Raw genomic sequence first — 12,862 nt, forward strand, 5'->3', positions numbered from 1 at the left:
CGACCTTCACCTTTCAGTTGGTTCAATACATTCTTAAATAAACATGTCTGACTGACAACTGATCCAACACACTACCCATGTCTTCTTGTTGAGGGTAAATCTTACCAGTAAAATTAATCATTATTCAAATTCATCTCTGTGGGAAAGTCTACCAAATATACCAGCACACCTCCAGGGCATTTGAAAGTTTGGAAACACGACATCTAGCCATTTATTTTTACCATTACAAATCTCCCTATCATCCACGTACACATATCATGAATACAGGAAACCTTTTTATGGATAGAAACTACTTTTATTCTTTGTCATGACATTTCAGAGCTAATTCATGCTCCTTCATTGGGTGAATGCTGAGTGAATAAAAGAAGTTGCTATCCATAAACAGTGTCATGTATTCATGTTCTTCCGAGTTCCTACGTCATCCCAAGGCGTTGTCCCAACTGAAGCATCCATCCTCAAGATACAGTACACACAAACAGGCCTCCACATTGTTGTTCAACTTGTGGTCACCCACTCAAGAAATGACATATTAAGCTTAATTTCCTTTGGGATGTCCTATCACAGTAAGTAGAACGGGAACCAATCCATGGCGGTGTAGTGACGGACGGAAATCCCTATCAGTCTACCACAGACTCACAATCCACATGCCACTGCAGATAGCTCGCTCGACAGGAAAAAACAAAAACACTTTCACTCTCATTACATCCTGGTAGCAAGTTACCAGACCATAACCACTCACTCCGAGCCAGCAGTTAATATTCTGATACTTATCCAAAACAAAAACTGTTCAATAATTTAGTTTGGGTTTTATGATGATCTCAAAGAGTCGGGGCTCAATTGAAGGAAGTTGATTTAACTCGCAACAGGTGCATGTTGACATGAAAACCCAGTTGCACCAAACAAAACCAGGTTAAACTTTATCATGCTGAAACATTGGCCAATCTGCTGCCAGTGTCATCTAAATTAATGACCCTTTGCTGTAAAACGTAATAGGCACATAATCTTAAAGGACCCACAGTTTGAAGACGTCACACCTTAGAAAGCATGACAAACTACACGAACACATGGATTAGTGATGTAGTAAGGCAAAAAAAACTTGAGACTGAGAGGTATTGAGTGAGTTCAAAGATCGATTGGGGCACAGGTGGCCCAGTCATCTAAGGCGCGGCGATTCGCTGTGCAGAGTTGCATCCCTTGGGCAAGCTAGAAACCTATGATTGTGGGTTCGAATCCCGGTTCGTCCCGATTATGTTTCTAGGTTTGTCAGCACCATACCCGTACTCGTGGGTTTCACCGAAGTGGTAAACATCTGAGACCTGCATCACTTCGGGCTTTCCTCCCACATTAAGCTGACACACCGCGATATAACTGTAATACTGTTAAAAGTGGCGTTAAACCAAACTCACTCAATCACTCGAAGATCGATTTTGTGTGGACAAGAAAAGGACAGTCGGCACAAATTTCATATTTTTGACATGCATTTGGTGCATGCACACATAAATATTAGGTTGCATTTTTCAAGAATAGGTTGCACTTGTGAATGTTTTATAAAGCAAAATCGAGCCTTGAGGGTCAATAGAGAAAGTCTGCCTCAAACAAGGAAAATGCCAACGAAAATTTCCAGCTGATCTATCCAAGCTGATCTATCCACTCAAAACAACTTTCCTGATGAACTGGGAATGTCTCTAATGCTTAAAAACACAATATTTTTTCTCTTCCAAAACATTTGTAACTTAACACAGAAATACAGGAATTCTGGCAAAACACTTTCTTTACTGCTGTTTATTTCTTTAACCTGTTGAATAGATATCGTTAGCAGTTGCTATTTTCCTTCGTCATCTCACCGACTTTCCAGTGTTTGCTCTGACATCTCGAGACCATGAAGCTTTCAAAATTTCTCGGAACAATACTTTTTTCAGGTCATGGTGTAAGATCATTTTCCCATGGTGTATGCAATGTATCTGCATTGTTTACTAAAATAATTGTGACAACAAATCCTAATGATCTAGTTATGTAAATCTAACCTCTGCAAACTATAGACATATTTGAACAGAAAAATATTTTTCCAAACATTTTTGCAACGGAAAAAGTTGCAAAAACTACACTGCATGAATTTTGTTTATTCATAATACTTTTAACTGTGTTGTGTTAACGAAAAAGCAACAAAAATATGTCAATACATTCGACAGCCACAAAAACCTCAAGGAAACGGAGTAAGTTTGTGTAACACAGTTTTAAACAGTATTTCAGTTAGAATAGAAACAATTAGGGCCAATGATTCAAACCCACGATCCTTGTTTTCTAGCAAGCCTAAGGGAGGTAACTCTGCACAGCAAACTGTGGCATCTTTGATGACAGTGCCACCTGTGCCTTCCAAAAACAAGATTAATATGTTATAATGCAATTTACCTATTTGGTAAGCATTATTACACACATATTACTGAAACAAGCTTGTCCATAAGGACAGAGTTAATAAAACGTATAAAATTAGACCCTAAGTCGCATACTATAAGGGGAAAATGTGCTTGGTAATAGTACTAACATAATTCCCTGGGGCGCATAGTTACGAGACATGGTGTACTGCCAAATACGATACCCGAGTTGCTCTTATCTACACCATCATCAACAGGGGGTATTTTACACAGACATTGTTCATTCAATTACTTAATCAGACTTCTAGTTGATCTTAAAAGCTTTGTTGAAAAACTAACCAACACAGAGTGATGAACAGACTTGACTGTAAAAAGATCAAGCTTGGTTATTTCGTACACACTACCAAGCACTTAACCTCAAATACTATTATCCTAGCACCGCTGACGAGAGCTCTCACCTTGAAATACAATTATACTGACGACTCTACATTATTTATAGGGCTGAAGAGGATCAGTATCAGACAAATGGATTACTGTATTGGACATACCAGTAATAACTGGCCCACCTCTTCCACTCCCCGTTACTGATACAAAGTGATGTGAGCTGAACTATCTATCTTCACTAACGGGTGTGGGTATACCTAGTGGTTAAAGCGTTCGCTCCCCATGACGTAGGTCAGGGTTCGATTCCCAAGATGGGTACAATGTGTGAAGCGCAATTCTGGTGTCTAATGCCGTGATATTGATAAAAGTGGTGTTAACTTGACTCCTTCACTGACGACTTCACAAACACTGATTCCGATACACTTTCTTCCAGTCAACATAAAATATTCAGCCAATAAAAAAGTTCAAGGTCATTGAACCAAGAGCAGGCGCATAAACTAACATTTTTAGTCCACTAGTCCTTACAATGACAACATTTAGTAAAATCCTTAAAAAAGCCAAATTTCTACTAGTCCTTATGATACCTTAACTGTTGGGCAGATTGGCAAGGACTAGAGGACTAGTGCCAATTTCTAATGCTGAAAATCATATCTGATGAAAATATACAACATATTTGACTGAAGAAAAATACACAAGTAAGCATCCCCAGTTATCATCCCTGTCCTTATAAGGATAGCCCATTTTGAGGTAAATACGGTATTCTAAGATTAGTTTTCTGCATTGTCAACATTAAACAAATATTAACATAATTTCTTCACAAACTGACAAAAACTTTTTTTAAAATATGCAAACAATTTCATAGGTGTGACCTATAAATCCACCTTTTTCTTAAAAAATCTTATATGTACAACAATTTCATACATATCATGTATTTGATATGTATAAAAGTACTGAATGACATGAGCTCTCCTTCCAATTACCCGAAACAAACACCAGATTGCGTTTAATTTCAGCCAACATATGCTCAAGTTGTAGGTGCCGACAGACGTGGACATGCGACATTACCCAGCTGTGTGCGCCACAGATAGCCAGGTCTTCAGGTGGCATGCTGGCACATTTGCCGGCTCTGTTTGTTTAAAAGTTTCAAGAGCGAGGGTGTGTATTCCCAGTGCATGTGTGCCAAGCACTTTTCGAACCTGCCAAAAGTGAGGAGCGATTGAAAGATAGAAAGCTCTCGGTCTCCAATTGAATGAATTATTCACGCATACAGGGCCGTGTAGCACTGTAAGTAGGATCAGGACCATGTGAGCACATTTTGAAATATGTAGGAGGCGCAACAAACGTGAAAAAGATCTAATAGCGCAACATAAAAAGAAGATTAAGATTTTGTGTTATCAACTTTCACACATGTTGCAGGTGATATTGAATGTAATCTTTTCAAATCAAAAACACAATCTTCTTCTAGTGATAATTTTCTGTATGAGCAAATGTCATCAAGTTCATTTAGATGGCACTACCAACTGAAACAGCGTTCGAGTGACAGGGTTCATTTTTACAACATGTCAGTATAATTTTGAAGGACAACTCAAAGTGATGCAGGGCCCACTTGCACAAAGCGATCTTAGTGCTAAGATGATCGTAACTCCCATACTTTAACATAGGCTTACAATAGTCGTAGCACTAAGATCGCTTTGTGCAAGTGGGCCCAGGTCTTGACATATGCCAGTTAGGGACAAATACAAGCAGGCGTATGGTTCCCACAAACCTGGGATTATTACCTGGGCAAATTTGATCAGACCTGCCATCATTGGATTGGCAACATAGACACCTGGGCCACTGGGCCCCCACAATGCTATAGAAATATTACGAAACTCTATTCATTTGTATAGATGCAACACAGTATTGATATTATCATTACTTCATATTATGAGTCTCATGGGGATTCCGGGTCAGAATTGATCCCCAGCAACCCAAGCAGGTCAAAAGAGGCAAGTTATTGGATCAGGAACACAGACTCGGTGACTTGGTGCTCTGTGACTCCGGACTGCAAATAAGAGTCTGGACCAAGAGTGAGTGAGTGAATGAGTTTGGTTTTACGCCGCCTTGAGGAATATTCCAGCAATATCACGGCATTCACACATTGTACCCATGTCAGGATTCGAACCCGGGTCTTCGGCGTGACGAGCGAAGGCATTTGCCACTAGGCTTCCCGACCGCCGGTCTGGACCAAGACAATCCCGTGATATTTATTATTGTGAACAACTATCCACGTCGTCCGGGCACGATGACTTGCCAAGTCAGCGAGTCTGACCACCCGATCCATTTTGTGGTCTCTCACGACCAGCAGAAGTTGCTGGGGATCATTAACCCTGAATCTCCACGGGTCGGTTGGAAAAGTGCTGAGTGTGGCATTATATAACAAACAAACAACTTTCATAGCGATCTACTCACTTCTGATGATAGGCTCGTTGGCGAAGTGGTTGGCTGGAGCTGCGACTGGGGTGAGAGCGGTTGACGTTAGCGGCGGTGGTCCTGGCGGTATGGGGGGTGCGAACATGCTGTGTGAAGGATGGGGTGGGGTCGTATGTTGGATGGGGGACTGGGCGACACTGTGAGGGGGGAATGAGGGGCCGTGGGGATGAAGGGGGTGGAGGCTGGGGGAGTGGAGGCTGGGGGAGTGGGCAAGTGGATGATGGCCACTGTACAGGTGGTTGCTGACCGGACTGAAAACAAACCACAAAATCATTACATATGTTGTGAATACATAATTCTGCATGAGCGAGTGAGTATGTTTTTAAGCCGCTTTAGGCAATATTCCAACAATATCACGGCAGGGGATGCCAGAAATGGGCTTCACACATGGTACACCTGTGGGGAAACGAATCAAGGTCTTTGGCGTGAGGAGCGGAAACTTTAACCGCTAGGCTACCCCATTGTCCCTTATTCTAAATGAAGATACTGTAATATTTTGAAGCTTCATCAAACTGTCAAACAACCAGGTGTCAACTGTTATTTTAATCACTGAGATTTTAATTATCAAGTATCAGTAACTACTTTTTTATCCATACTTGAATATTAGTTGCTTGTCATATTTAGTTTTTTTATTCGTAAAAAAATATGTGTCTTTGTGACAAAAATTATGACTTTGAAACAAACAATCTTGCCATTTAAGAAATGAACACTCATCAACACCACACCTTGAATCACCCATGAAGACAATAAACGCCTTAAACTGAAAGTTTATGACATTGTGAAAAGTCGGATGGCATAAAAAATACTCACGATGGCCAGAGAGATGGCTTAGAGAAGGGCAATGACCCTTGGAATAAATTATGATGGGAGATTTCCCTCTCCCTCTCGCGTTCTCTCTCCCGTTGTTCTCTCTCCCGTTGTTCCTTTTCTCTCTCCCTCTCTCTATCACGCTGATGTTGGTGTTGCTGTTGATGGGGGTGAGCGGCGTGTGGATGAGAATGACTATGTGGATGGGGGTGTAGATGCGGTGTAGACTCTTCCCTCCGTGGGGTCTTCACTGGTGGAGGAGTGACCTTGACAGGCTCCCGTGACACTACCGCTTGGGGTGGGGGTAGTTTCTGCTTAGGAATGGGTACAGGTGACTGGCGTGGGGGAAGGGGTGACTGGCGTGGGGGCGGCGGCGGTGTTGGCGTGGGTCGGCGGCTTAAAACCGGAGACACCAGAGGCCGAGAGGGTGGCCGACATATGGTAGTTGTAGTCAATGCCGGTGATGTTGTTGGTGTGCTACAGGTTGTTGTTGTTGTTGTTGCGGTTGTTACACTGATTGTAGTACTGGGTGTTGTTGTAACAACAGCGGTGCCGTTACATGTAGTAGCTGGCGGTGTTGGTTGTTGAGGAGGAGGAGGTGTGAGAGGGATTGTCGGTGCAAGTCGCTCACTGGATGAACCTGTAAACAACAATCAGGATGTTTAACACAATATTACAGGTAAGTATGATCAAACACAAGAAGGATCAAATACAAGTAGGATCAAATACAAGTATGATCAAATACAAGAAGCATCAAATACAAGTAGGATCAAATACAAGTTGGATCAAATACAAGTTGGATCAAATACAAGAAGCATCAAATACAAGTAGGATCAAATACAAGTATGATCAAATACAAGTATGATCTTATACAGGTAGGATCAAATACAGGTAGAATCAAATACAAGTAGGATCAAATACAAGTAGGATCAAACACAAGCAATATCAGATTCAGAGTCCCATCTCATACACGTTACAATGCTGACCCAAGTAAATTAATCAATATATCCTTCAACACATCTTAGTTCAGCAAATATACATAGATAAAGTATTGATAACCGAATAAGCAATTTGATATGTAAATCAGGTAAGGAATAAATTTATAATGATATAAACTCAAATAGAGAGTAAAATATCAATGAATGAAATATGCTTTATATCTAAGCATGTTATAGACTTCGGTAAGCAAATGCACAAAGTTTAATAGCTGATTTTTTTTATCATTAATGGTATCCAGCAACCTATACTTGTAAGAGGAACTACCGGTAAATGGATTGGGTGAGATTGGGTGACTTGGTTGATGCATGCCATTGTATCCCAATTGACTTGATTGATGCTAATGCTATCAAACAATGGATTGTCTGGACCATATTTGATTATTTACAGACCGTTGTGATTGAGCTGGAATATTGCCGAGTAGGCATAAAACAGCAAACAAACACACAAAAACCTGTTAGAGTATGTTTTCTGGGTAGCAGTTTGTCCTGATTCAATGGCAGTGTAACACACAGTATTGAGGATGTTTGGGGCGGAACTCTCTGTGATCAAGTGTTGTCTGATAAACTGTATGATATACTGTATGATACACTGTACTAGGGCTGGGACGAGTAACTCGGGTACTCGGGTACTCGGGCCAGTTGGTTCCTGAGTAGGACCCGGGTACCCACAGTACTACCCGGACCCGTGGTTAGTCACGTGATATATTGTTTAATAAGCAAAAATTATCTAGAACTTCCAAGGTTGCACTATAAGTGACTAGTGTTCGCATTTCTTTCTGACTATGCAGGCATTCCTTCTGACTTTATAAGTTTGAATAGAGATAAAACTTCAGTCAACTTCAGTGTATTCATGAGCAGATTGTTTTATTTGAGTATCTAAATACATTTTGCCAGGAGTACGGTCAAACTATCCCCAATCGGACATTTGTACCTATCTCTTGAGACCAACAGCGGGTACCCGGGTAGGGTTGGGTAATAGTGGTGTGGGTACCCGGGTAGTAAATTTGGACTTGTCCCAGCCCTATACTGTACTGTATGATGTGCTGCAGTGTGTATCATACGATAGTACGATACACTGTAAAACATTTCAATCTTAGATCAACATATCGGCGATAAGCACATCTACATAGACACGCATCTTTACAGAAGATTCCAATTTGTTTTAAAATAGAAACAAAGCTATGTTTGAATACAGAAACCTGAAAAAACCTGCACTTGCTACAAAACATCCCTTTTCAAACACTTCATATTGTTCGCCCCTGAGACATCAGCAGGAATAATTCATCACAAGCTTCACGGAAACCCCATTATCAATCCTGCAGCCATCACTCAAAACAAAAATAACTTGAAAGCTGCCTCCGTCTCCAAAGGTCTGCTGGAGTATTTATTATTGTTTTCACAGGTTTAATAATTCCGAGAATGAACTTGTTTGAAAGGCAGTATTTATTTGCGATACCCAACTCCCAACCATCCCTTATTTGTTTGTCTTTACTCCCACTTTCATTGCCAACCTCCTACAGCTGCCGAGAACACCAGCCAGAAAAACATAGCATATCGCCTGTGCAACACTGTAAACGCTTAAACCAGAATGACAACGACAGACAAAACATTACAACAAGACAAAAACAAATCTGTCGAGAGACCCTACAAGTTGAGACTTATTTATATCCAAGAAAGAGATAAAGAGTTGGGGAAAAACTTTCCAAAATGCATGCCTAACAAAAATAGGCCCAATAGGTTGCGAAGCATTCAAAACAACTTTGATAAAGAACGCATAAGCTGCACAAGGACTACACGAGGTAGGAAAGGGCGTAATCTGCCAACTATGCCAAACTGGTGAGAATGCCAACCGATCACTCTTCAAGAAGGGGAAAAAGTTGTGAAGACATCTTGGTAATTTACAGCGGTGAAGGTGAACGAAAAACATGCTATTTATCACAGAGGGGGTAAAAATACACCACTAGGGGGAGCTGCTGCTTCAGAAATTCAGTATCTTCGACCAGCGAGTTGCAGGGGTGTTGGAAATTCTGCAGTGTTAAACATTATCTGTGGGCTATCTGTGATCCTGGTGTCTGTTATCTGCGTCCTTCTGGCGGAATCTGAACAAGTCTATCTTCCATCACCTACACCCAAAAACATGCTCGGGTTCTTGATATTGTTGTGGCATATCTTTCCCTGATACCAAGACCATGCTCACAGAGATAAGGTGTTGATAAAGTCAGTTGTATCTTGGTGAAATGGGAGCACAGAAGACGCGTTTCTTGTTTCTCCTGGTGCAGTAACCCATGTGGGATTCAAGAAAGTAAAGTGTACATTTTCAACAAATGGCTACATTTTTTTTAAAAGCTAATTATCTTAGTTTTCCAAATACTTTTTTATAACCATTAGTTTTCTTATAATCGTCTTTGTTTTTTGCATCATATTAAGCAGTTCTTTGAAAACACTTGTCCTGGTGTGTCGTAAATTTCAGGATTGGATGAGCCAGGTTGATGCATGGTGATATTGACGTCACTTCTCGTGATAGTTACTCCGGATACATGCTTTAGCATGGGAATGGGAATTAGCAAATTTGCTTCACATTTCAATTGCACCAGTTCTTCCCTTATCCCAAAGGAATTATCTAAGGAATGAAAAAAACCTTGATTCCTATCTTTTTCAAGTAATTGTTGAAGTGAACCGAGCCTTGTGGAAACTTACAAAACAAAGCATGTGTTAGTCTGGAGAAAAACAAGTACCAAATTGACAGACACACAATCTATGGGCTTACATGGAGTCAACTCACTGTTTTTTTATGTGATGTAAGCCGATAGAGATTTTTTTCAAGGAATTCCTGAACACCGTAAATTGGATCTAGAAAACAAGTTTTACAGATGATTGTTTTTAAGACACGATTTACTGATATTTACTGTCAGGTTTCTTTTGCCTGTCTAACAGAAATACACTTGTCGGGAGATCAGAAAAACCTACAAATCCATCTTTCTGATCTATCACACAATGACCTTGTACAAAACATTTCACGTTATTTTAGCCACACAGAATGTTAATATAACAAAATTTCATGACCTTATTCAAGAAACTTGCACCCAATCTAAAGCTGCTAGATTTACCAGCAGGACATCATTAGAGAATTGTGTTTTCGAGAATATCATTAGAATATCTAAGTCGCAAATATAAAATTTCTGCTTTGAAAATGTACAGCTCAGTCTCCTACTGTTATCAGACTCTTCAGGCTAGGACATTCAAAAATGAAATGTCAAAACAAAATTCTGTTTCCATTCCGTTAACCCTAAAGCTGCACTGATCTGATGAGTGAGTGAGTACGGTTTTACGCCGCTTTTAGCAATATTCCAGCAATATCACGGCGGGGGACACCAGAAATGGGCTTCACACATTGTACCTATGTCAGGAATCGAACCCGGGTCTTCGGCATGACGAGTGAATGCTTTAACCACTAGGCTACCTGACCGCCCCTGATCTGAAGATCCCCAACACACGGCACTTTTTAACTCTCAATCATCATAAAGGATCACACTTGTCTGACAAGTCCAAAAACTGAAAATACAAACCTCAGAAAACATATGCTGAAACTTATTTGTCATATCTGCAAATCATCACGCTCAACCACCAGGTCTCAGAAGAACCACACTTTTCCACAAGACACTAAAGCTGAATCATATTTATTCCAAGTGTCATAATTATTTAAATCATGATGGTGATGAAGTTGGTACGGATGCTTCAATATCCTTAAGGCCACGACGTCATTGCACGTCAGTTTACATCTGAAATATGTCCATATTGAGGATATTTGTCAAGCCGCTTTCCTCTTAACTTGGTTCAATTGCAAAGGTTATCAGCAGAGGGCAAAAACCCTGTATCACCATCATCCTTGAATGTGATAATCCCTATATTGACAATCAACTCTCTCTCTAATCCAAACTAGCCAATGAGAGGCTTTGCCGAATTTCAGCAATGTCTTGTGGAAATCTTCTACAGGGCTTCTCAGGAATCCTCGGGCCAGTTCTTGGCATTGTCAAACTTTCTTCAATCCTTCAATGAATGTGCCGAGTTTAGCTCAATCCTGCTACAATTAGCTCAGAGATTACCCCGGGATGAAACGAATGAGCGGGGCTCCTTATTCAAAGAGAAGACGAAAAACTGTTTCACTTGGGGCTGCCGTACGTCGAGTCCCTTATGCCGGGAGGAAATCCCTTTCGATTTCAGTAGCGATTGCGGCTTCTGATGGTGGTGAGTTGGCTCATCCTCATGCTGCGTATGTCAACAAGAAGCAGCTCCACGAGGAATGTCATAGCTTACTGACATAGGCACTGATGTAACGGCAATGCGAACACTTTGTGTCGCGTAATCTCACAGATTCTGCCTCAGACTGTTTTGCCAGAGAGGTAAATTCCACAATTTGAAAACTGCCAAATGCTGAGCGATACTGGCGGCTTGCGAGTTTGATTTGAGCATTCTATACAAAGTCATTCAATGGCTCAATGTGGAGTAAAATGTTTCGAAAAAACTCCACATGAATAGAGAAACGTTAAATTCCAATATGTCTTTTTATGCTAGATCAAAGACTTGGTGATTAAATCTTTGCCAAGATTAAAGCCTGGGGAGAAACGAACTCAAAAGGATCATGATATATTCAAAATCCACATAAAAACAGTGACCTTTGGAAAAAGTCAGGATTGTAAAAGCATCATGGTTGATGATTCTTTTGAACTTTGCAGATCTTAAATATTATTTCCCCAAGATTGATGAGCAAAATAATTTGAAGCAGCATTTTTAAGAGGCAAAAATGCATTTACATAGCCAAAGCTTTTTGTTGGCCTTTGTTGTAAATGCAGGCTGCCATGAAATGGGTTTTGAAAGCTATTCAAGATTGCCAGCAGCCATGCCTACAAAGTGAATTCATGATAAATGTAGGGAAAGTGCCATACCACTTTGTATTGGGGAGGGTTGGATCATCTTAATATGGATACGTGAATTTTATAAAAATATTCTACCTCTGATGTGGGACCAATTTCTTAAGATCTCAAACCAGACCGGATATTGGGAGAGCAATTCATAAATGAGACCACACAATTACAAAATATAAAGCCATTTCAACAACAGAAACACAGTCAAACACTGTTGTGTCAAACACAGTTGTTTCAAACTATATTCATCATTTTCGGTTGTGTTGAACCTTGGATAACTAGAAGTTTTCATGTAGGTCCCTTCAACTTCGACACAATGGCGTTTGACTGCATATATATTCACAGGGCAAAGTGAACAGATATTTTGATTTCTTAATTACCAATCAAGGGATTACAACTGAACAGTGAATCATTTCAAAGACAAATAACCTATAAAACAAATATAATCTTTCATAAATGTGAGCCACTCAGGTTCTGTGAATTGTATTGATATCAATAAATATAAACTTGTTTCCAATAGCTGTAAACTTGAGTTTCACGTAAGGTAACGATTGCTCATTAAAACTAAAGACCGCTATTATCTACAAAAACAAGAATGATGTAACCTAGTTAGATAACACTTCATCTGATCAGCTAAAAGCAATTCTTACCTAGAATTATGCATTATAGAAAGAATCCTGTTGGAGTATGAGCAACACAAACAAATAATCCATCAGCTGATACAAGAAATAAATTCCTATGTCGTCTCCAATCCCAAGGATGGTTTCCATGTTCCCAATTATGGACAGAATTGTTGTAGCCTCTCCTCCTTTCAGGTTTATATCCAATATTGGCCCAAGTATCCCATCAATGGTTGTCTGGCCATAGAATAGTCCACCACAAAGGCAACTGAGTGAATTGAATTAAA

General features: G+C 40.2%; 1 protein-coding gene across 5 annotated transcripts in view; it reads right to left on the reverse strand.

The window, feature by feature from the left end:
• The window catches only part of LOC124142085 (autism susceptibility gene 2 protein homolog), a 251,314-nt gene that overhangs the window by 13,971 nt on the left and 224,481 nt on the right, over window positions 1-12,862 (reverse strand). For all 5 annotated transcript variants that reach the window (XM_046510351.2, XM_046510350.2, XM_048381334.1 and 2 more), the window contains 2 exons: window positions 6,039-6,675; window positions 5,208-5,479 (listed from right to left, as the gene is read on the reverse strand). In XM_046510351.2, coding sequence (XP_046366307.2) covers window positions 5,208-5,479; window positions 6,039-6,675 — 909 coding nt within the window. The remainder of the gene's footprint in view (window positions 1-5,207; window positions 5,480-6,038; window positions 6,676-12,862) is intronic.

This window comes from Haliotis rufescens, unplaced genomic scaffold (assembly GCF_023055435.1).
Source record: "Haliotis rufescens isolate VD_foot unplaced genomic scaffold, xgHalRufe1.0.p SCAF_38, whole genome shotgun sequence".
Lineage (NCBI taxonomy): Eukaryota > Metazoa > Mollusca > Gastropoda > Lepetellida > Haliotidae > Haliotis > Haliotis rufescens.